The sequence below is a fragment of the Tamandua tetradactyla genome, chromosome 24 (genome assembly GCF_023851605.1).
Source record: "Tamandua tetradactyla isolate mTamTet1 chromosome 24, mTamTet1.pri, whole genome shotgun sequence".
In the NCBI taxonomy this organism is placed as follows: Eukaryota; Metazoa; Chordata; class Mammalia; order Pilosa; family Myrmecophagidae; genus Tamandua; species Tamandua tetradactyla.
This window is the reverse complement of record NC_135350.1, coordinates 21,366,824-21,383,248: the sequence shown is the minus strand read 5'-3', so window position 1 is coordinate 21,383,248 and position 16,425 is coordinate 21,366,824. Positions and strand designations below refer to the sequence as shown.

Below are 16,425 nucleotides of genomic sequence, written 5' to 3'. Positions count from 1 at the left end.
ATAAAAAAAAAAAATTTCAAAATCCAAAAAAAAAAAGAAAATACTCAACTTTTCTCCATTAGGTCTACATTTTTTCTTGGTATATCCATCCATTTTTTTCTTATTTCTCTTCTAGCATAGAAAAAGAATCCTTACTGCTTTCCTCTGCCAAACTCTCTAAGTCATCTCTCTTTTCAACTTTGGAACTATAGCTAATAAGTTATCTTTACTCCTTCCTTTCTAATCTCACTTGTCTCTTCATTGCCCTTTCCTCATTCTATAAAACAACAACAACAAAAACCCTACCTTGTTTCCTTGCAGTCCATCACATTTCTTTACCTTCCACTCCTTTCTCAGCCTCTGCCACTGGGTTCCTGATCATTTCACTCCCCTGAAATTTTCTGGCTTTGTTTTTCAAAAATTGTCCATGGTCTTCTACTTATCAAATAAAGCAATTCTAGCATTCCCCATACTATCCGCTCTCTGCTGTACAATAAATAATTCTATTTCCCACCTATTATTTCTGAAGCTCGCCTGTCCTGATTCCTCAATACTACACTTCCATGCTTCGGTTTCCCTATCCTTTCTAATTTTTCCTTCTCTATTCCTCTTCTCCATTCAGAGATAGGCACTGCTCTGTCTTCAGCCTCTCCTTTTCTCTACCAAAGCTTCTCAGTATAATAATGTTCTCGTTACTCTCAGTTCACACCTCCACACTTGATCTCTGCTCTCACCTCAAACTTATATCCCCAAATACCAGCTTGACATTCCTACCTGGGTTGCCCTGCCAACATCTCAAGTTCAACCTTTCAGATCAGGACTCCTGCTTACTAACTTCAGACTTATTTGACTCTGCATCTTATCTTAATAAATGGTATCCAACCAGGATCATCTTTAACTTTTCCCTCTCTCTCACCACCTTCATTCAGTTAGATTTCAAGTATTTCCAACCTTCCATTCTAATGCTTTTTTCCCGTCACCTCATTTCCAGTTCCATTCCACTGGACTCACTGGACTCCACTACCTACTAGCTCTGTGACTGAGTATTTAATCTCTCAAACCCCAATGTCTTCATCTTGCAAAGCAATGATAATATTACCTATATTTAAGGGTAGTTGTAAAACTTAATAAGTGAATTATGTAAAACATCTATGTGAATATACTGTTATAATAGTTATATTAATTATGATATAATACGTTATTGCTTGGTATATAATATATTCTCAATAACTTGGAGTTCTCAGTTAGTATAATTGGTCTCCTTGCCCAAAATCTCTCACCTCCCTAATGCTTTACCAGTAAAGGTATTGTCTAGGAATATGGGACAGAAAAAGTTCCTCTTCTATGCCCAAGTATGCAGCATCTTCCCACTGTATACTACATAAAGCCCAATTCCATAATATGATTCGAAGTCTTTCTATCGTCTCATTCCAAACTGCCTTTTCTATCTTTGACTCTCCCACAACAAGCCAAGAGTCCTTTGCTTTGGGTGCTGGGCACTGCTTGCTGCTCCCTATACCCACCACATATTTCCATCCCTTTTACCTTTGCTCACATTGTTTCCATGACCTAAAATATCTACTGGATAACCTGCTGCCCCCAAATTCTACTCAATCTTTAAAGGCTTGGTTTGGATGTCACTCTTAACTTGAAACCCTTCTAGATCTTTGCAGTTAAAATTAATGATTTCTTCCAAAACGCTCCTCGGGTTTTGGGACTATATTTTTTTATAGCACTTATTTCATTCTGCCCTGTCGAATTCATAATTTTTTGCTTCCTTTTGATGGTAGACTGTCAGCTCCATGAGAAGAGTTTCTCAACAGCCTCTGGAATGAGGCTTTGCTACTAGCAATAGGTAGTAGATATTGGCTGAATTTAAAAACATCGCAAAGTGTAAGATTATGGGTAGTTGTACATTCAAGTGATATATTCTGTTATAACTGCTTTGAAGTAAAATTGGAGGAGAAGGCAAATCAATCCCCCAAAGCTTGATGATTTTCCTTCGATTCCTCCAGTTTCTTGAACAATTACTAATGAATCTCTGTCTAAAAATATCCACTATTGATGGTACACTAGCATTTCCTCTCAAGGCTTGGTTTTAGTCACAAATCTCAGATGATCTCTTTCTAGGTCATGACCTTAAATGTATATTTGGGGGGAGGCAACGATGAACTCAGTGGCAGAGTTCTCACCTGCCATACTGGAGACCAGGTTCGTTTCCCAGTGCCTGCCCATGTAAAAAACAAAAAAGGGTATTTGGATCAAGAGATTCTCTGAGATGAATTGAGGGAATGATCACATAAGGAAAGTGTAATAGAAAACTCATCATTGTAATTAATATGCGGACAGATCGATTTATGATGCTTTCCCTTAAATGCCATACACTTTGATAAAAATAACAACAGTTATGAACATATTGTATCTAATTCCTGTCCATCTCCAAAGAAATCAGCAAATATAAATTATTTCTCACAAAATCACTTTAAGATTAATTGGTCCTTTTGAGGAGGGCATCATATTTTCATTTTAGAAATGGATTAAGAAATCAACATAGAAATTAATTTTATTAAGTTCAAGAATGCAGTGTCAAAATAGAGATTAAAATTTATAAGTATCTGAAGACCTATCTTGTTGAATGAAAATAATAGTGATGTGATGATAGCTACTATTAATTTAAATTTTATTATGTGCTTCATACCATGTGTTTTCTCAATTCACACAACAACTCTAAGAGTTAGGCCCTATAATTAGCCCAATTTTATAGCTGGGGAAATAAAAATTAAGTAGCATGCCCAAGATCACACAGATAGTAAATGAATTAGCCAGGATTTGAACTCACAAGCTCTCAACTACTATGGTCTGAAACAAAAATCCTCAGACATTAAGATTCATCAGAAATTTAAAAAAAAAGCAAAACATAGTACTTACCAATACCTTTTCTCCAGATAGTAAAATAAATGTTCATAAATATTAAACCTTATACTATCTCACTTTATGAATAGAAAAATATTATAAATTTTAACCTATGTTTTTCACTGAGTTCTTAATAAAGTTTCTTCACACAAAATGGTACACTAATGTCAATTCAGCATATTTAGGTACTAATATCATATACTATTTTTTAAACACACCTCTTTTCAAACTGCTTCAAGATATAACTAAACATTTAAATTATCAAATCACAGAAACAAAAATACAAAGATGACAAGATTATTTAATCACATTAAACATTAAAGTTTTTAGAAAGCTAACCTTTTGAAGGCATTACTACAAAAAACAAAATTTTTGCTTTCCCCCCTAAAAAAAAAGTCAATTTACATTAATGCATATCACTGTAATGTGCCTATTAACTAGTGCAGAGAGAATTCCATAAAAGAATGATCAAAAGGTAGAGTTGGGAAACAGCTCTTTTCTCTTGCCCTGCCCCTTAAGCAGCACAGCAAAATATTCCTATATGATATACACAAAATTCCCTTTAATATTTACAATTCTAGATTTTTAGAACTGGCATACCAATACATCCTCTGTCCCAGAGATTCTTAACCTTTGGTGACCCATGCCTATCTCTGGAACAACCAACAATAAGCACAATTTTAATTTATGTGTGGCTATTTCCACAGATAAATTAATTCTCAAAGGTGTCTCAAGTCCATGAATCCTTCCAGAGGCTGAAACCTTACAATGGAATACTATACATTAAGATGAAAACTGTAAAAAATTGCCCACCAAAAAAAGATGCACAACAACTTGCTATACTGGTATTCAAATTGATCCAGTCTAACAACACATTTTTAAATTCTACTGCATAAGAATCGTTACATACTGCCAAGACAATCTCTCTGATGTTTTTCACATAGAGTATGACATAGTCATTGATGTAGGTTTTCAGGTCACTGGGGTATATATTAAACCAATTCGTCATCAACGCTGCTTCATTTTCATTATTGCCACTCCATACAATGATAGAGGGATGAGATTTCAGTCTCCTGATCTGAAATTTAAGAAAAGATAAAATAATTTTCAAATGTTCATTATTAAAAATAAAAAACTTACACTAAAATTATTCATAAAATTGTAGCCATCTCCACTTCTTCACATAAATTCACAAGTGCCAAAAAACTCATTAATTTGAAATTTGGCTAGTAATGTGAGCTGGGAAAATCTATTTTAACACTTTGAAAATGGTGAGATTCTTTTAGTTTGTATTTTATAAATAAATCCCCAAAAAACAGGCTTACTCTTCTCTGTTGTATAAAAAAAGATAATTCACTTTTTTAAGAAAAAGTAAAATAAATCAACTTCATTGTTAGGAACTGAATCACGTGCCCTACAAAAGACATGTTCAAGTATTACTGTGCTCCTGTGGGTGTGAACCCATTCATGAGTAGGACCTCTGAAGATGTCAGTATGAGATTAGATGTGGATTCATTTGTGAATAGGGTCTTCAGAAATCCTATTTGGATGAGGCCAAATTGAATCAGGGTGGCTTTAATCCATATGATTAAAGGCCTTACAGGCAGAGGGAATTCAGACACAATCAGTTAATAGCAGGCACAAGTCAGAAGAAACCAGAAGTCAGCAAAAACTAGAGGATCAGATACAAGGAGAGAGCCGGCCATGTGATGGAGGACTGCGGGAGCATTACAGACTCTGGGAGAAAGCAAGTCCTGACAGCACCTTGATGTTGAACTTCTAGTCTCTAAAACTGGACACAGTAAGTTCCCATTGTCCAACCAACTCGTTGTGTGGTATTTGTCATAGCAGCTCTGGCAAACTAAGACACTCATCATTATCTGAATCACCACGAAAATGGCTCTAACAAATAAAAAAGGCAGAGTTCTGTGAATTCCAAAGGCTAAGAGGACAAGACATTGTAGGGATTAGTTCTCAAGGTCTAATCGAAGTTTTGTTGCAAAGAAACAAATGAGGCAAAGCAAACTCTCACCACTAAAAGAGGAATCTCGTTTCCCAAGCAGTCTCACCTGAGATTAGAAAATCAAAAGGACAACTAAAGAGATTTTTACAAACCACATGAGCTCCAGGGGTAAAGCTGGAGAACAATGAGACAGAGAAATAGAAGTTTGCAATGGAAGTAAAAGGCAAATATGGAAGACTATAGTAAAAAGATTAGGGCAATCAAGGGAAGGACTCCTAAAATAACTATCAATAGCATATCCCAAAAAATCAACTAAAGGTAAGTAAATTACTCAATATATCTAAATATAGAAGTGGAAGCTAGAAAACATACCTGTAATCTCTGCCAGTTATGAGACATGAGGCCTGCAATTAATTTAGATCATTGTGAAACCTATATGATGGTAAAATTATCCTGGTCCTTTATGCACTAGACCAACTCCAACATGCCCCTTTCTTCTGATACACTGGGATATTTGCCCCAGCAGAAGATTCATTAAAGTTCTCTGAGAATTACAAGGTGAGTCAGTGGTCAAGCGAAATTCTTTTGGAACAAGTTCTGGCAGTGTAACCTCATTGGTATTTATAACTTCTCATTACTGTCATTATTTAAAGTAATGGATTCCCAGTGATGTTTGATGTTCATAATTTCACTGTGGTTTCCATTCAAAAACCTAAGTAAATTACATATATAAAATAGTAAAGTACTAAGGATGTATTAAAGAGAGATACTTCATTAAAAAATTAAGGTCTGTTTTCCTAAACCAGTCTTGCAAAGAGTATTTCATTTACGACCCTCTGTACCTGCTCAGGTATGTGAGGACTGCTTCCACGGAGACTGGCATATTTATTGAGCTGATTTGTGTGATTCCTTGAAAATAAAAATGCAATTACTTAAGAGGCAAAAGCTTCAGTGGCTCTGTGTTACATACACACTTCAAACTAATTTAGAATTTTATGATAAGTTGTATTTTAAAATTTTAGCAACGCTGCATAAAATGGTTCTTTTTGGGTGGGCCACGGTGGCTCAGCAGTCAAGAATGCTTGCCTACCATGCCAGAAAACCCGGGTTCGATTTCCGGTGCCTGCCCATGTTAAAAAAAAAAAAAAAGGTTCTTTTTCTTTAATAGTACATAATAGAGTTGAAGTCATATAAGCTACTATATTTTAATTATTCATGTGAAAGAAATTTAAAATAAGACTGAAATGCTTGCCACCTGCAAAACTATAATAAATATTTTAAGAGTTATTCATTCATCTATCCATCTGTCTATCCATATAATTGATGAATAACCCAGCCAGGACCCAGGGATACAGAGGTGAACCAGCCCTTGGCCTTGGGAGATTGCTGTCTTGCAGGAGTAACAAAACATTGATCAAGTAATTGAAAGTGGGATGTGTGCTACACAGGGCAAATGAAGGGTGACCTAATCTAGACTTGTGGATGTAGAAATATTTTTTTTCCCAGAGAAAGTTATACTCAAGGTAAGAGAAGCCAGAGGAGAATGAGTAAGGTGGTCCACAGGAGGGTTTGGGGAGAGCCTGGCTGTCGGCCCATTGTTCTGAAAGGACTGAGCACGTGCCCCGGAGATGGCAGAGTACTGGTGCCACCCAGATGCTTGAGGAGGGTGAGCTGAGAAAAATCTACAGTGGTCCCCATGTTGCAGCCCTTGCCCAGTATTTGCAGAGAGTAGGGCCACGGCATAGGCCCTTAGAAAGGGTGGGATTCTGCCTTCTAAAGTCTCAAAGATGAATGTCTCTCAGACTTTGAAATCTAATGGAGTTTGCACTGCAGGTTTTCAGAATTGGTTAGGTCTGGTGACCCTGTTTTCCTTCCAATTTCTCCCTATGGCAGTGGGATTGTTTATTCTATGACTATTCCTTCTTTTTATACTGGAAGCAGATAATTTGGCGATTTATTACCACCACATGGCTTCTGACAACTTGGGATCGGATCATCTCCACTGTGTTAAGGATTTTAGCTAAGTGACACAGTTCCCACAGTAATATCTGACCTAAAGAGAAGGGAGACTACAGAGCTCTTCAGGGATGAGGGAGCTAGTCTCACAAATTTATTTCTCACAGTCCTGGTAAAAGGTGTGTATTCTGGACATTCCTAGCGTTTGTGAGCAGGTCTTCCATGATAAATTCACTCTAATATTCCAATCTCTCTAAGCCTTTGCATCACCTCATCTAAATTGTACCAGGGCGGTTCTGGCATTTCAACCTCAGGTAACGTTGGCTACTTTTTGATCCACGTTTCAGTCAATCACTCAAACAAACTGTTAATGCCATTTCTAAACCCTCGAGCTACAATATTCAATGCAGAATCTCTGCTTAGTGGGTCCAAATTAATAAACAGCCTGATCCAACTTTATATTCCTTCCACATTATCCTGTACTCTTAATATCTATTCCCACACATATTTGCTGATTTCTGTCTATATTAATTGGAAAACTCATGCAGTTTTTCTGGAGTATAGCATATATTCTCATGTGTCACACTTTGTTTCTAACTTTTCAAGGCCTGTTGAGACTTTAGTCTAGTTATAGGTCTTGAAGAAAAGAGAGGTGGTGGGGGTGGGTCATGAAAAGAATTAAAAATATCTTTCAAGCCAATTACCTTAGGGCATTCCCTTGCAGTTTCATCTGGTAAAACAAGATTAATCGCCCCAGACAGAGGAGTGAGGGCTGTTTAACTAGGGGAGGTAGTTATAGGTGAAACAGGCACTGAAGGTTTCATCTCTTTAGGTGAAGGTTGGATGGCAGAGTCCATAGAGTGGACTGGAGGCCCAGAAGCTGTTTCCTCAGGGAAGGCTGGAGTTGGGACATATGTCTCCTCAGAACAGACTATTATAGGTCTATCTAACAAAGATTCAGCAGAACCCCAGGCTTCCATGTACCGCTGCCATCATTATCAACTGATATGTCCCTATCCCAAGTTTTAATATCCAATTCTTTTCCAATCAAAGCCATTACTTTAACAGCAGAGACACCCTGCAAGATTGAGATTTTAGTTTACATTGTAAATCTGCTACTTGCACAATGAGACACTGGGTCTGGTTTTCAGAGATCTCAAGTATGTAACCACAGGAAGAAGATTTTCTTTCAGGGTACACTAGAATGTTTATATCTTTCATACAGCAGTTAAGCCGAAAATTTAAAGACTTCATCTCATCCCTTTCTCTCATAACTATATCCAGTATATCTAAGAATAACCAGCCAATATCATCATACTTTTAACTCCACAAGACTCTGTTAAGGTGTCAAAAGCATTGTCACTCAAAGCCTTGCCTCATATAGGAGTCTGATTAGGAGAATGAAGTGGTGATGTTTTGTGTATCTGTATTGCTAACTTATGCCATAGGCTGTCAGTGTTATCTGGATTATTGGAAGTAGGGTCATTAGTGCCTTTGAATCTAGTCAGAGTAGAAAACCAATTTTTAAAATCGATTTTTAAGATTCTCTTTCTCAAGAACCACTCCAGGTACCAAGCTATATTAGTAAGGGTTCTCTAGAGAAACAGAACCAATAAGAGATATTGTAGTAAAAGTGTCTCACACAACCATAGAGATGCAAGAGTCTAAAAGCCCTAGAGCAGCTTTGAGTCGGCCACTGCAATGACGGTCCTCAATGAACACCACAGGAGAGGTTCACTGGCAGAAGAAAAACTGGAAGTTCTCTCTTCTGTCTTAATAGTCTTCGGCTGATCAGATTAAATTCAGCTGACTGGATTTTCTTGTTGCAGAAGAGATCACAGATGCAATCAGCGACAAATGCAATCAACTGACTGATGATTTAATAAACTAGCCTTCTGGTTTATTAACCAGCCATGAAATACCCTTGCAGTAATGGTTAGGCCAGTACTTACCTGACTACACACCATCTGGTCTAGTCCACCAACTGGGCACCATCACCTGGCCAAGGTGACACCAACCATCAATACTGACCAAATAATTTGTAATTTTTAAAAATGATTATGAACTTGTACATTTAAACATGATGGATTTCAAGTCATTGAAATATTTATCCTTACTGAAGTTCATATTATCAAACTGTCCTACTTTTGGCTGGGCAGAGCTTTTTCAAGTCCTTTTGACATATCTTCAAGAACTTTTTTATTTGTATGTCAAGTTGCTCTAGGATCATCTTATATATTTCCTACCCCCAGACCTGGAGCCAGCCATTTCTCCAAAAAGCCATTCTCTTAATGATTACGATGATCTAAATTTCAAAATCTTGATACCAAGGATGCTCAACACCACTTGTGAGTGTTTGTTTCTAGTCCTCTTCAGTGGACAGTGCTGAGAAGGGCATAATATATAATCTCTTCCTTGCATTTATATACCAATAAATATAAATACAAATATAAATGAGTATATAGAGAATGCAAAAGAAATCAAGAAGTCAAGAATGACTTGAAATTTTTGGCCTAAGCAATTCATGGAATAAAGGTACCACTTATTGAGATGGGGAAACGCAAATGTGGGGGAGGTAATATAAGTTTGGTTTGAACATGATGAGTGTGAAATGCCTATTAAACTTGAAGGATATAAGAGAGGCAATTTCCACCACATCCCCATTCTACTCTCCTAATTGTTCTGTGCAGAAAAGGATGACAGCAGATTATTGTAAACTTAACTAGGCAGTGACTTTAATTGCTGCTACTGTTCCAGATGTGTTGTCATTGCTTGAGCAAATTGATACATTCCCTGGTACCTGGTATATAGCTATTGATCTAGCAAATGCTTGTTTCTCAATAATTGTCAGTAAGGACCACCAGAAATACTTTGTTTTCAGCTGGCAAGACCAGCAATATACCTTCACTGTCCTACCTCAGGAGTATATCAACCCTCCACCCCATGTCATAATCTAGTCTCTCTCTCCCTCCCACAAGAAATCATACTAGTCCGTTATATTGATATCATGTTGATTGGACCTAGTGAGCAAGAAGTAGCAATTACTCTAGACTTATTAAGGCATTTGCATGTGAGAGGGTAGGAAATAAACCAAACAAAAATACAGGGTCCTTCCACCATAGTGAAATCTTTAGGTGTACAGTTGTATGGGGCATGTTGAGGTTTTCCTTCTAAGGTGAAGGATAAGCTGTTTCATCTGGCCCCTCCTATGACCAAAAAAGAGGCAATTAGATAGAAGAGCCAGGAAGTCAGCAGAGAAGTGAATCAAAGGGGTGTTAAAGCCCTGAGACTGCCTAGGGAGTCAATTACCTGACTGATTTTCCATAGGATTTAGTAAAGAGACAAACAAAAAGAAATTTGGAAGGATTTAACAAAAGATAAAACTGAAAGATAAAACAAGTGTTTTAGTTGTTTTTTTTTTAATTCCTGGAATGGAAATAACATACCTGGTAAGCAACTTCTGCCCTCACTGAATTCACAAAGCTCTTATCAGTTGGATAAAGGGCACAGGCAAACATAAAATCCTGCCATACCTGTTAGAAAAAACAAAGGGCAAGAAAGCATTTCCATAAACGTTACTACACAGAAATTCTCCACTTTTAACTTTGGTGATTATCTTACACATGAAAAATCAAGTTAGCATGGTGATTGTGACTTCTCAATCACGCCTATGCATGAAGGCATGGAGGAAAAGTTGAGCAGAGATTCAACTTTTCAGAACTGCACAAAAACGGTGAAGAAACCTGAGATGAGAAAATGTTAGTCAGGTAGAAAAGAAAGGAGCCTTCAAATAAGAAAACACTGAATGCATTGAAGGGAAACCAAAAACGCCTTCCCCACATCTCTCCTCATTCCCGCTTTCACTAGTAATTTGGTATCAAGAGACAAGACTATTAGGAATCATAGTATAGCTAACAGGTTTATTTTCTTATAGGAGTTAACTTTTCATGGAATAAAGGAGAACTACATTCACATTTTAGTAATGAAAAATATATAAGGCCATTACTAGGGAGGCCGCATAATGCAGGAGTTAAGAGCACCAGCTGGGAATTGGGCTGCCTGAGTCAGAATCTTGCTTACACCATATACATCACACAGCACAAAGCTCTGTGATTTGGGACAAGTGATTTCACCTGTTTCTGCTAGTTTCCTCATCTGGGAATACAGAATGATAGTAACTACCTCATAGAATGGGCATGAGGGGAGAATGAATTAATATACGCAGAGAACTTAGAACAATACCTGGTACTTAATAAATATTATATACTATTGCCATCATCACCACAACCATCACCATCATTATTATTTAATTACTACTCTTTTATGGAGCTCTGCTCTATTTTAGAACTGTAATACTACAATTAAAAAAAAAATTTCCTCTGTTCAGTCATCACCAATGCAAAATATGTTCAAAGCACATTTTTCAAAATATTAAGCACCCATTTTTCTTACTTAATTTTATTATTTTTCTTCTCTCTAAATTTTGTTAGATCTCCATGAAGTTAACATTTTTAAATATTGAATTTGATTTTTTATGTATGCTTTCATATCACAAAGAAAATTATAAAGAAAATGGAGATAGACATATACTTAGATATAACAAACATAAGGAAAATGTACCATTTAAAATGATTAAACATGTATGAATTATCATCATGGCTCTGGGTTTGCAAGATATCATCTATTCTTTGGGAATAATTGGAATATCATTCCTTGCTCTGAAAGCAGAAGCAATGAGCAGTATCACCCTTGCAAAACATCAGATGTCAAATGAGGATATAATATCGTATCAATATATAAAATACTACCATACACTCACCATTATTCCTAGTTCATTACAGATTTCATAGAATTCATCCTGCTCATAAATTCCTCCGCCCCAAACCCGGAGGGTATTCATGTTGGCATCCACAGCAGACTGCAAAAGGAGTCGTAACCTAGAGAAGAACAGAAGCTGTAAACTTAAGCTACATGCTCTGAAATTTTAAAAGCAAACACTATGCGGAGATCTGGGTTTGATTCCTGGCCCATGCACCATCACCACCACCACCCCCCAAAATATAAAATACTAATTGTTAAAATTTGGAATATTAAAAAAAAATTTTTTTTTTTCAAAACATGTTGCGTTTAAAAAAAAAATCATGTTGGGCAGGCCATGGTGGCTCAGCAGGCAGAGTTCTCGCCTGCCGTGCCGGAGACCTGGGCTCGATTCCCAGTGCCTGCCCATGTAAAAAAAAAAACATGTTGTGGTAGAAAACACATTTCACATCTCTGTTAGAGAAACACATTTTTAAATTATGATGACTTGAACATAATGCTTAGTAAAGAAAATGAGGTAAAGTTACATCATACACATTAACTGACACCACATAAAAAAAAAAAAACAGAAACAGAAATATTGAGATATTTTCTCTGCTTCCTAAATTTTCAGTAACGTTGTGCTATCTTTTTCTCCTTGTGTATGCTGTGCAGTGGGGGGTCACATTTCATTCTTCTCCATGTGAATATCTCATTCTCAGCAGCACCATTTGTTGAATGTCTTTTTTCGGGGGGTAAGTGCATGGGCCAGGAATCAAACCAGGGTCTCCTGCATAGCAGGTGAGAATTCTACTCCTGAACTACTCATGCACCCACTGTGCTATTTTTAAAACTGAATTTTGGTTTTAAAGTTATTCCTGTAGAAGAACATAAGTATAAACCTTCAAAAATCAAATGTGATAATTTTACATAACTATTTAAAATTATAAAAGAAAAGTCAAAGCTTGAATTACTACTTAGCTCATCCTCTACCTCCTTTTTATACAATTCCTCCAGCCCAGTACTTCTTTCTCTAGTAAATTTCCTTTATACATTTTTCAGTTCCTAGGCACAATGCCCTAAGGAGAAGCAAGAAATTTATAGCCGGTTTGAGAGTCTGCATGCTCCACCCCCAGAACACTGCCCAGGAGTAAACTGGGAAGCCAAAAAACAGGCTGGTCAGGGACCCGGAGCACTGGGCTCTCAGCAAAGTCACCTATGGACAGTTTACCAATTGGCTCTTCTGTGCTAAACAGTTCATAGTCAAAAACAGCCAGAGAGGTGAAAAGCATTTCAAAAGGAAAAGATGGAGCAAATTATCCCCTGCCTGTGCCTGAAGAATTCTTCTTATGAAATTCAGAATATACACATTTTGAAGTAAAAGGAAATTGCAACTTTTGGCAAAATTAGGGTTTAGTTACTAGTTACATCTATATTCTAAACACTAAGTAACATATATTTTCACTTAAAAGACAGCAGTTTATAAACCCAAGTAGGATTCACTACTCTCTTCTAATGATCTATTCTCAAAGCTTTTGAAAAAATTACTTTAAATTTCTTCTAGACCTAGAATTAGTATTTCTTTTTTAGTTCTCTTAAGGTTAAAGAATATGCAAATAGCATAAAGAGGTATAAATGGATTCCCAATTTTTTAGAAGCATGCTTAAAAATAAGGTTTTCTTCAAAACCCTACAAAAAAATCTTAATTTAATAATAAATTTATTATTTATTTCAGAGTAGATACACAATAGTTTTCTAAAAGCAGGTGCTTTCAGTAGTCTCATAATTTAGCTTCAAGACTACAGATTAGGAGATTGGGATACATGATCTTAAAATCCTTTCCGTCATCCTAGAATTTTATATTACTTCTCAGTTCCTTCCAGTGGGTCTAAAGAAAGGGAAAATGAGTAGCAAGCCTCAAGCCTTATGGGACTGTTAATAAAAAGAGGAACAAGAAAAGAAAGATGGTAACTTACAAGTCAGAGGTTACTCGATCCTGGAACGAATCTGCTGGGATCCAGTTAGAGCCTTTCAGAAATACGGGAAATCCATTAATTTTGAAGTAGAAACTTAGACCAGGAGACCCTTTTATAGGCTCTTCTATAAGTTCCACTGTCCTAAAATAAACCTGAATGAACAGAAATAAACACTGAATATCAAACAAAAATGTAAGCAAAAGAGGTAGAAAAAGAAGAACAACTTTCTGAACACTTATATGAGCACAGCTCAATGTTCATTTTCCTATTTGCTATGAAGCACTCAATGTGGAAGTACACATTTCGGAAAACATACATACATATACACAGATTATTGCTTGAGTCTGCTATTTCTTTTAAAAGAAAAAATATAAAAAGCTTTTACCATTTACAACATAGTAAAATATGTTGTAGTCTACCTCATGAAATAGGCACTTATATAAAAACAAACATATTAGAAGATACCGTTTCAAAATCAAAACAGAAACTGATACTGTCGTGAAACAGGAAAAAAATGCTACCAGTGAAACAGATGCATCTTTGATTGAAAAACACATTCTCATTTGAGTTGTTTAAATATGCAAATTGTGCATCTTAAAATCAAAGAAAGATGCCACACAGCATTTCATAATTTAACACTTTTACAATCTTAATAACACATTGCTGTAAAAATGCTTTGTTTAATGGGTAATTGAATCCTCGCTACCATATCGTGATGTCTGAGAGAGCTCTTGGATTATAACTGCGGAGGTGGTGTTGCGGTTGGCAGATGGGATAGGAGCGCACATTCCTTTGCTATCACTGCGACATGAAACGCAAGCTGAGACCTCTGTCCCTGTGACAGTATAGTCAGGTTTTCCCACATCCAAGCATGGTCAGCAAGACCCTACAAAGAAAAGTTTTGACGTTCTTACCAAAATCGTCATTCTTTCCAGTAATAAACTGGACCGAGGAAATGAAGGACATGGTTCTACACCAATAAAGCCTACCCCCGAACCACAATTACATGTTTCTTTTCTAGTTGAAAAAATTAATAAATTAGTCTACTTTACATTCATGTAATTAAAGTACCCATATGTTCTTCCACCTTCCTACGCTTGCCTTAATTTATGTAACATGACAAATGATACCAGAGTTACTTCATGAGAAGACACAGGAAAATGCCCGCATGAGGAGAATTTTGACATAGATTTGCCACAGTCCTTTAGGATTGCAACATGTAAAGAATGCACAGTGATTTGCACGGGTGAATTTTAAAAACACCTTGAGAGGGGATTTGAACATGTAGTACAGAGGTTCTTACACGTGGCTGGAGACGACAGGGATTACTGAGACTCTTTCAGGAGGTTTTTGAGTTCAAAGCTATTTTAATAATAAAGCTAAAACATTATTAGCCTTTTTCACTCTTAGGCCCTCTTACGTGTATGATGGAACTTCCCAGAGACTATATGTGTGATAGCATCATCAATCTGAAGGCTAATAGGATATGTGCTTATATATTCTGGTGTGTTCTAGTTTAGGGTATAAAGAGGTGCATTTTCAGAGATCAACTCAGTCTGTTCTCAGTGCTTCTACTTGTTCTTACTAGTGGCTTTTGGCCATTCCTGCTATAATCTCTGTAACCTCATTATTGTTCAATAAATTCTTACTTTGAATTCCAAAGTCTCCCTTACAACCTACAGACACCTAAAAGTTTACTAAGGACATTCTGTTAACTTGTTCCACAATAATGTTTTTTTTTTCAAATTAAAAACAAATTTCAATTTAATTTTAATTGAAATTCATTTCAGAATTTAAAACCTATTGCATTCTAAAGAAAGCTTATTTATGATATACTTTTTCCTAATTTAAGGCCAAATCATTGACCGAAAAGGGGAAGAGTAGAAGATCTGCATTCTCATCTTACAGCTGCACTGTCTACATCTAAAAATGGTAAAAAAGAAAAAGAAAGAAACTGACATATCAGTCTTTTGATTCATGGGAGATAAGAATCTACTCCAAAGAAACTGTATGAAATTATAAATAAATGAAATTGTGATGAAAGTCATCTTTCTCTCAGTTTTATAGTATAGGTGCTCATAATTTACTTTATTGTGCTTTATGCAATGGAATATTTTTGCATAACATGTATGGTTCCAGTTAATTTAGTGTCATTTGGAGGTCAATCTTTTGGTATATAAAGAAAAAGTAATTGAATATTTTAAACTTAGATGAGATGAGCTATTTAAAAGCTAAACAATGTTCATTACATTCCTCCGAAAAAGCCACTAAGCATCTTAGAGGGTTAGTGACTGTGCTGCATTGGCTGGAGAAGTTCACATTAGCTCAGAGGCCGTTGTACAGTGACACCGCTGAACGCCTACTGAATGCAAAGTCAGGAAAAGAAATCACACTGCTGTCACTTTTCAATGATGGGGTAGCTCATTCAATTAAAGATTTAGCTGCAACATGAAAACTGAGCAGGTATCTCATCCGAAGAATCATACTTTGCCTTACAAATGGATGGATCTCACATATGAACTGTTTTTGCTTCTATTTGTCTGGTAACAGCACAATGAATCATTGAAGAAGATATTTCTTGTATGTGCATGCTTGACAACAAAACACAAGAGGTGCTGAAGTATCAAAGTACTGAATAACTTTCCTGAATCTCACAGTTATCCTGCAACAGCTGTGTTAACATTTGCACTTCTATTGCCACAGCAGTGGTGGGGATACTGCAGGTGCCTAAGCAGAAATCAAAGCAGGGGCTCCAAAGTGTGCAAGTTATCACTGTACCCTCCACCTTCATGCACTAGCAGGGAAAAAAAGACAGTTTCACTTTCAAAATGACCTGGATAA

The 16,425-nt window shown here is 36.4% G+C and overlaps 1 protein-coding gene across 1 annotated transcript in view; it reads right to left on the bottom strand.

Moving 5' to 3' along the window:
- Nucleotides 1–16,425, bottom strand: part of MANBA (mannosidase beta) — a 136,050-nt gene that overhangs the window by 48,727 nt on the left and 70,898 nt on the right. Inside the window, exons 8-11 of the mRNA XM_077142671.1 lie at nucleotides 13,585–13,736; nucleotides 11,631–11,748; nucleotides 10,258–10,344; nucleotides 3,803–3,970 (exon numbers count right to left, since the gene is read on the bottom strand). Of these exons, the coding sequence (XP_076998786.1) occupies nucleotides 3,803–3,970; nucleotides 10,258–10,344; nucleotides 11,631–11,748; nucleotides 13,585–13,736 (525 nt within the window). The remainder of the gene's footprint in view (nucleotides 1–3,802; nucleotides 3,971–10,257; nucleotides 10,345–11,630; nucleotides 11,749–13,584; nucleotides 13,737–16,425) is intronic.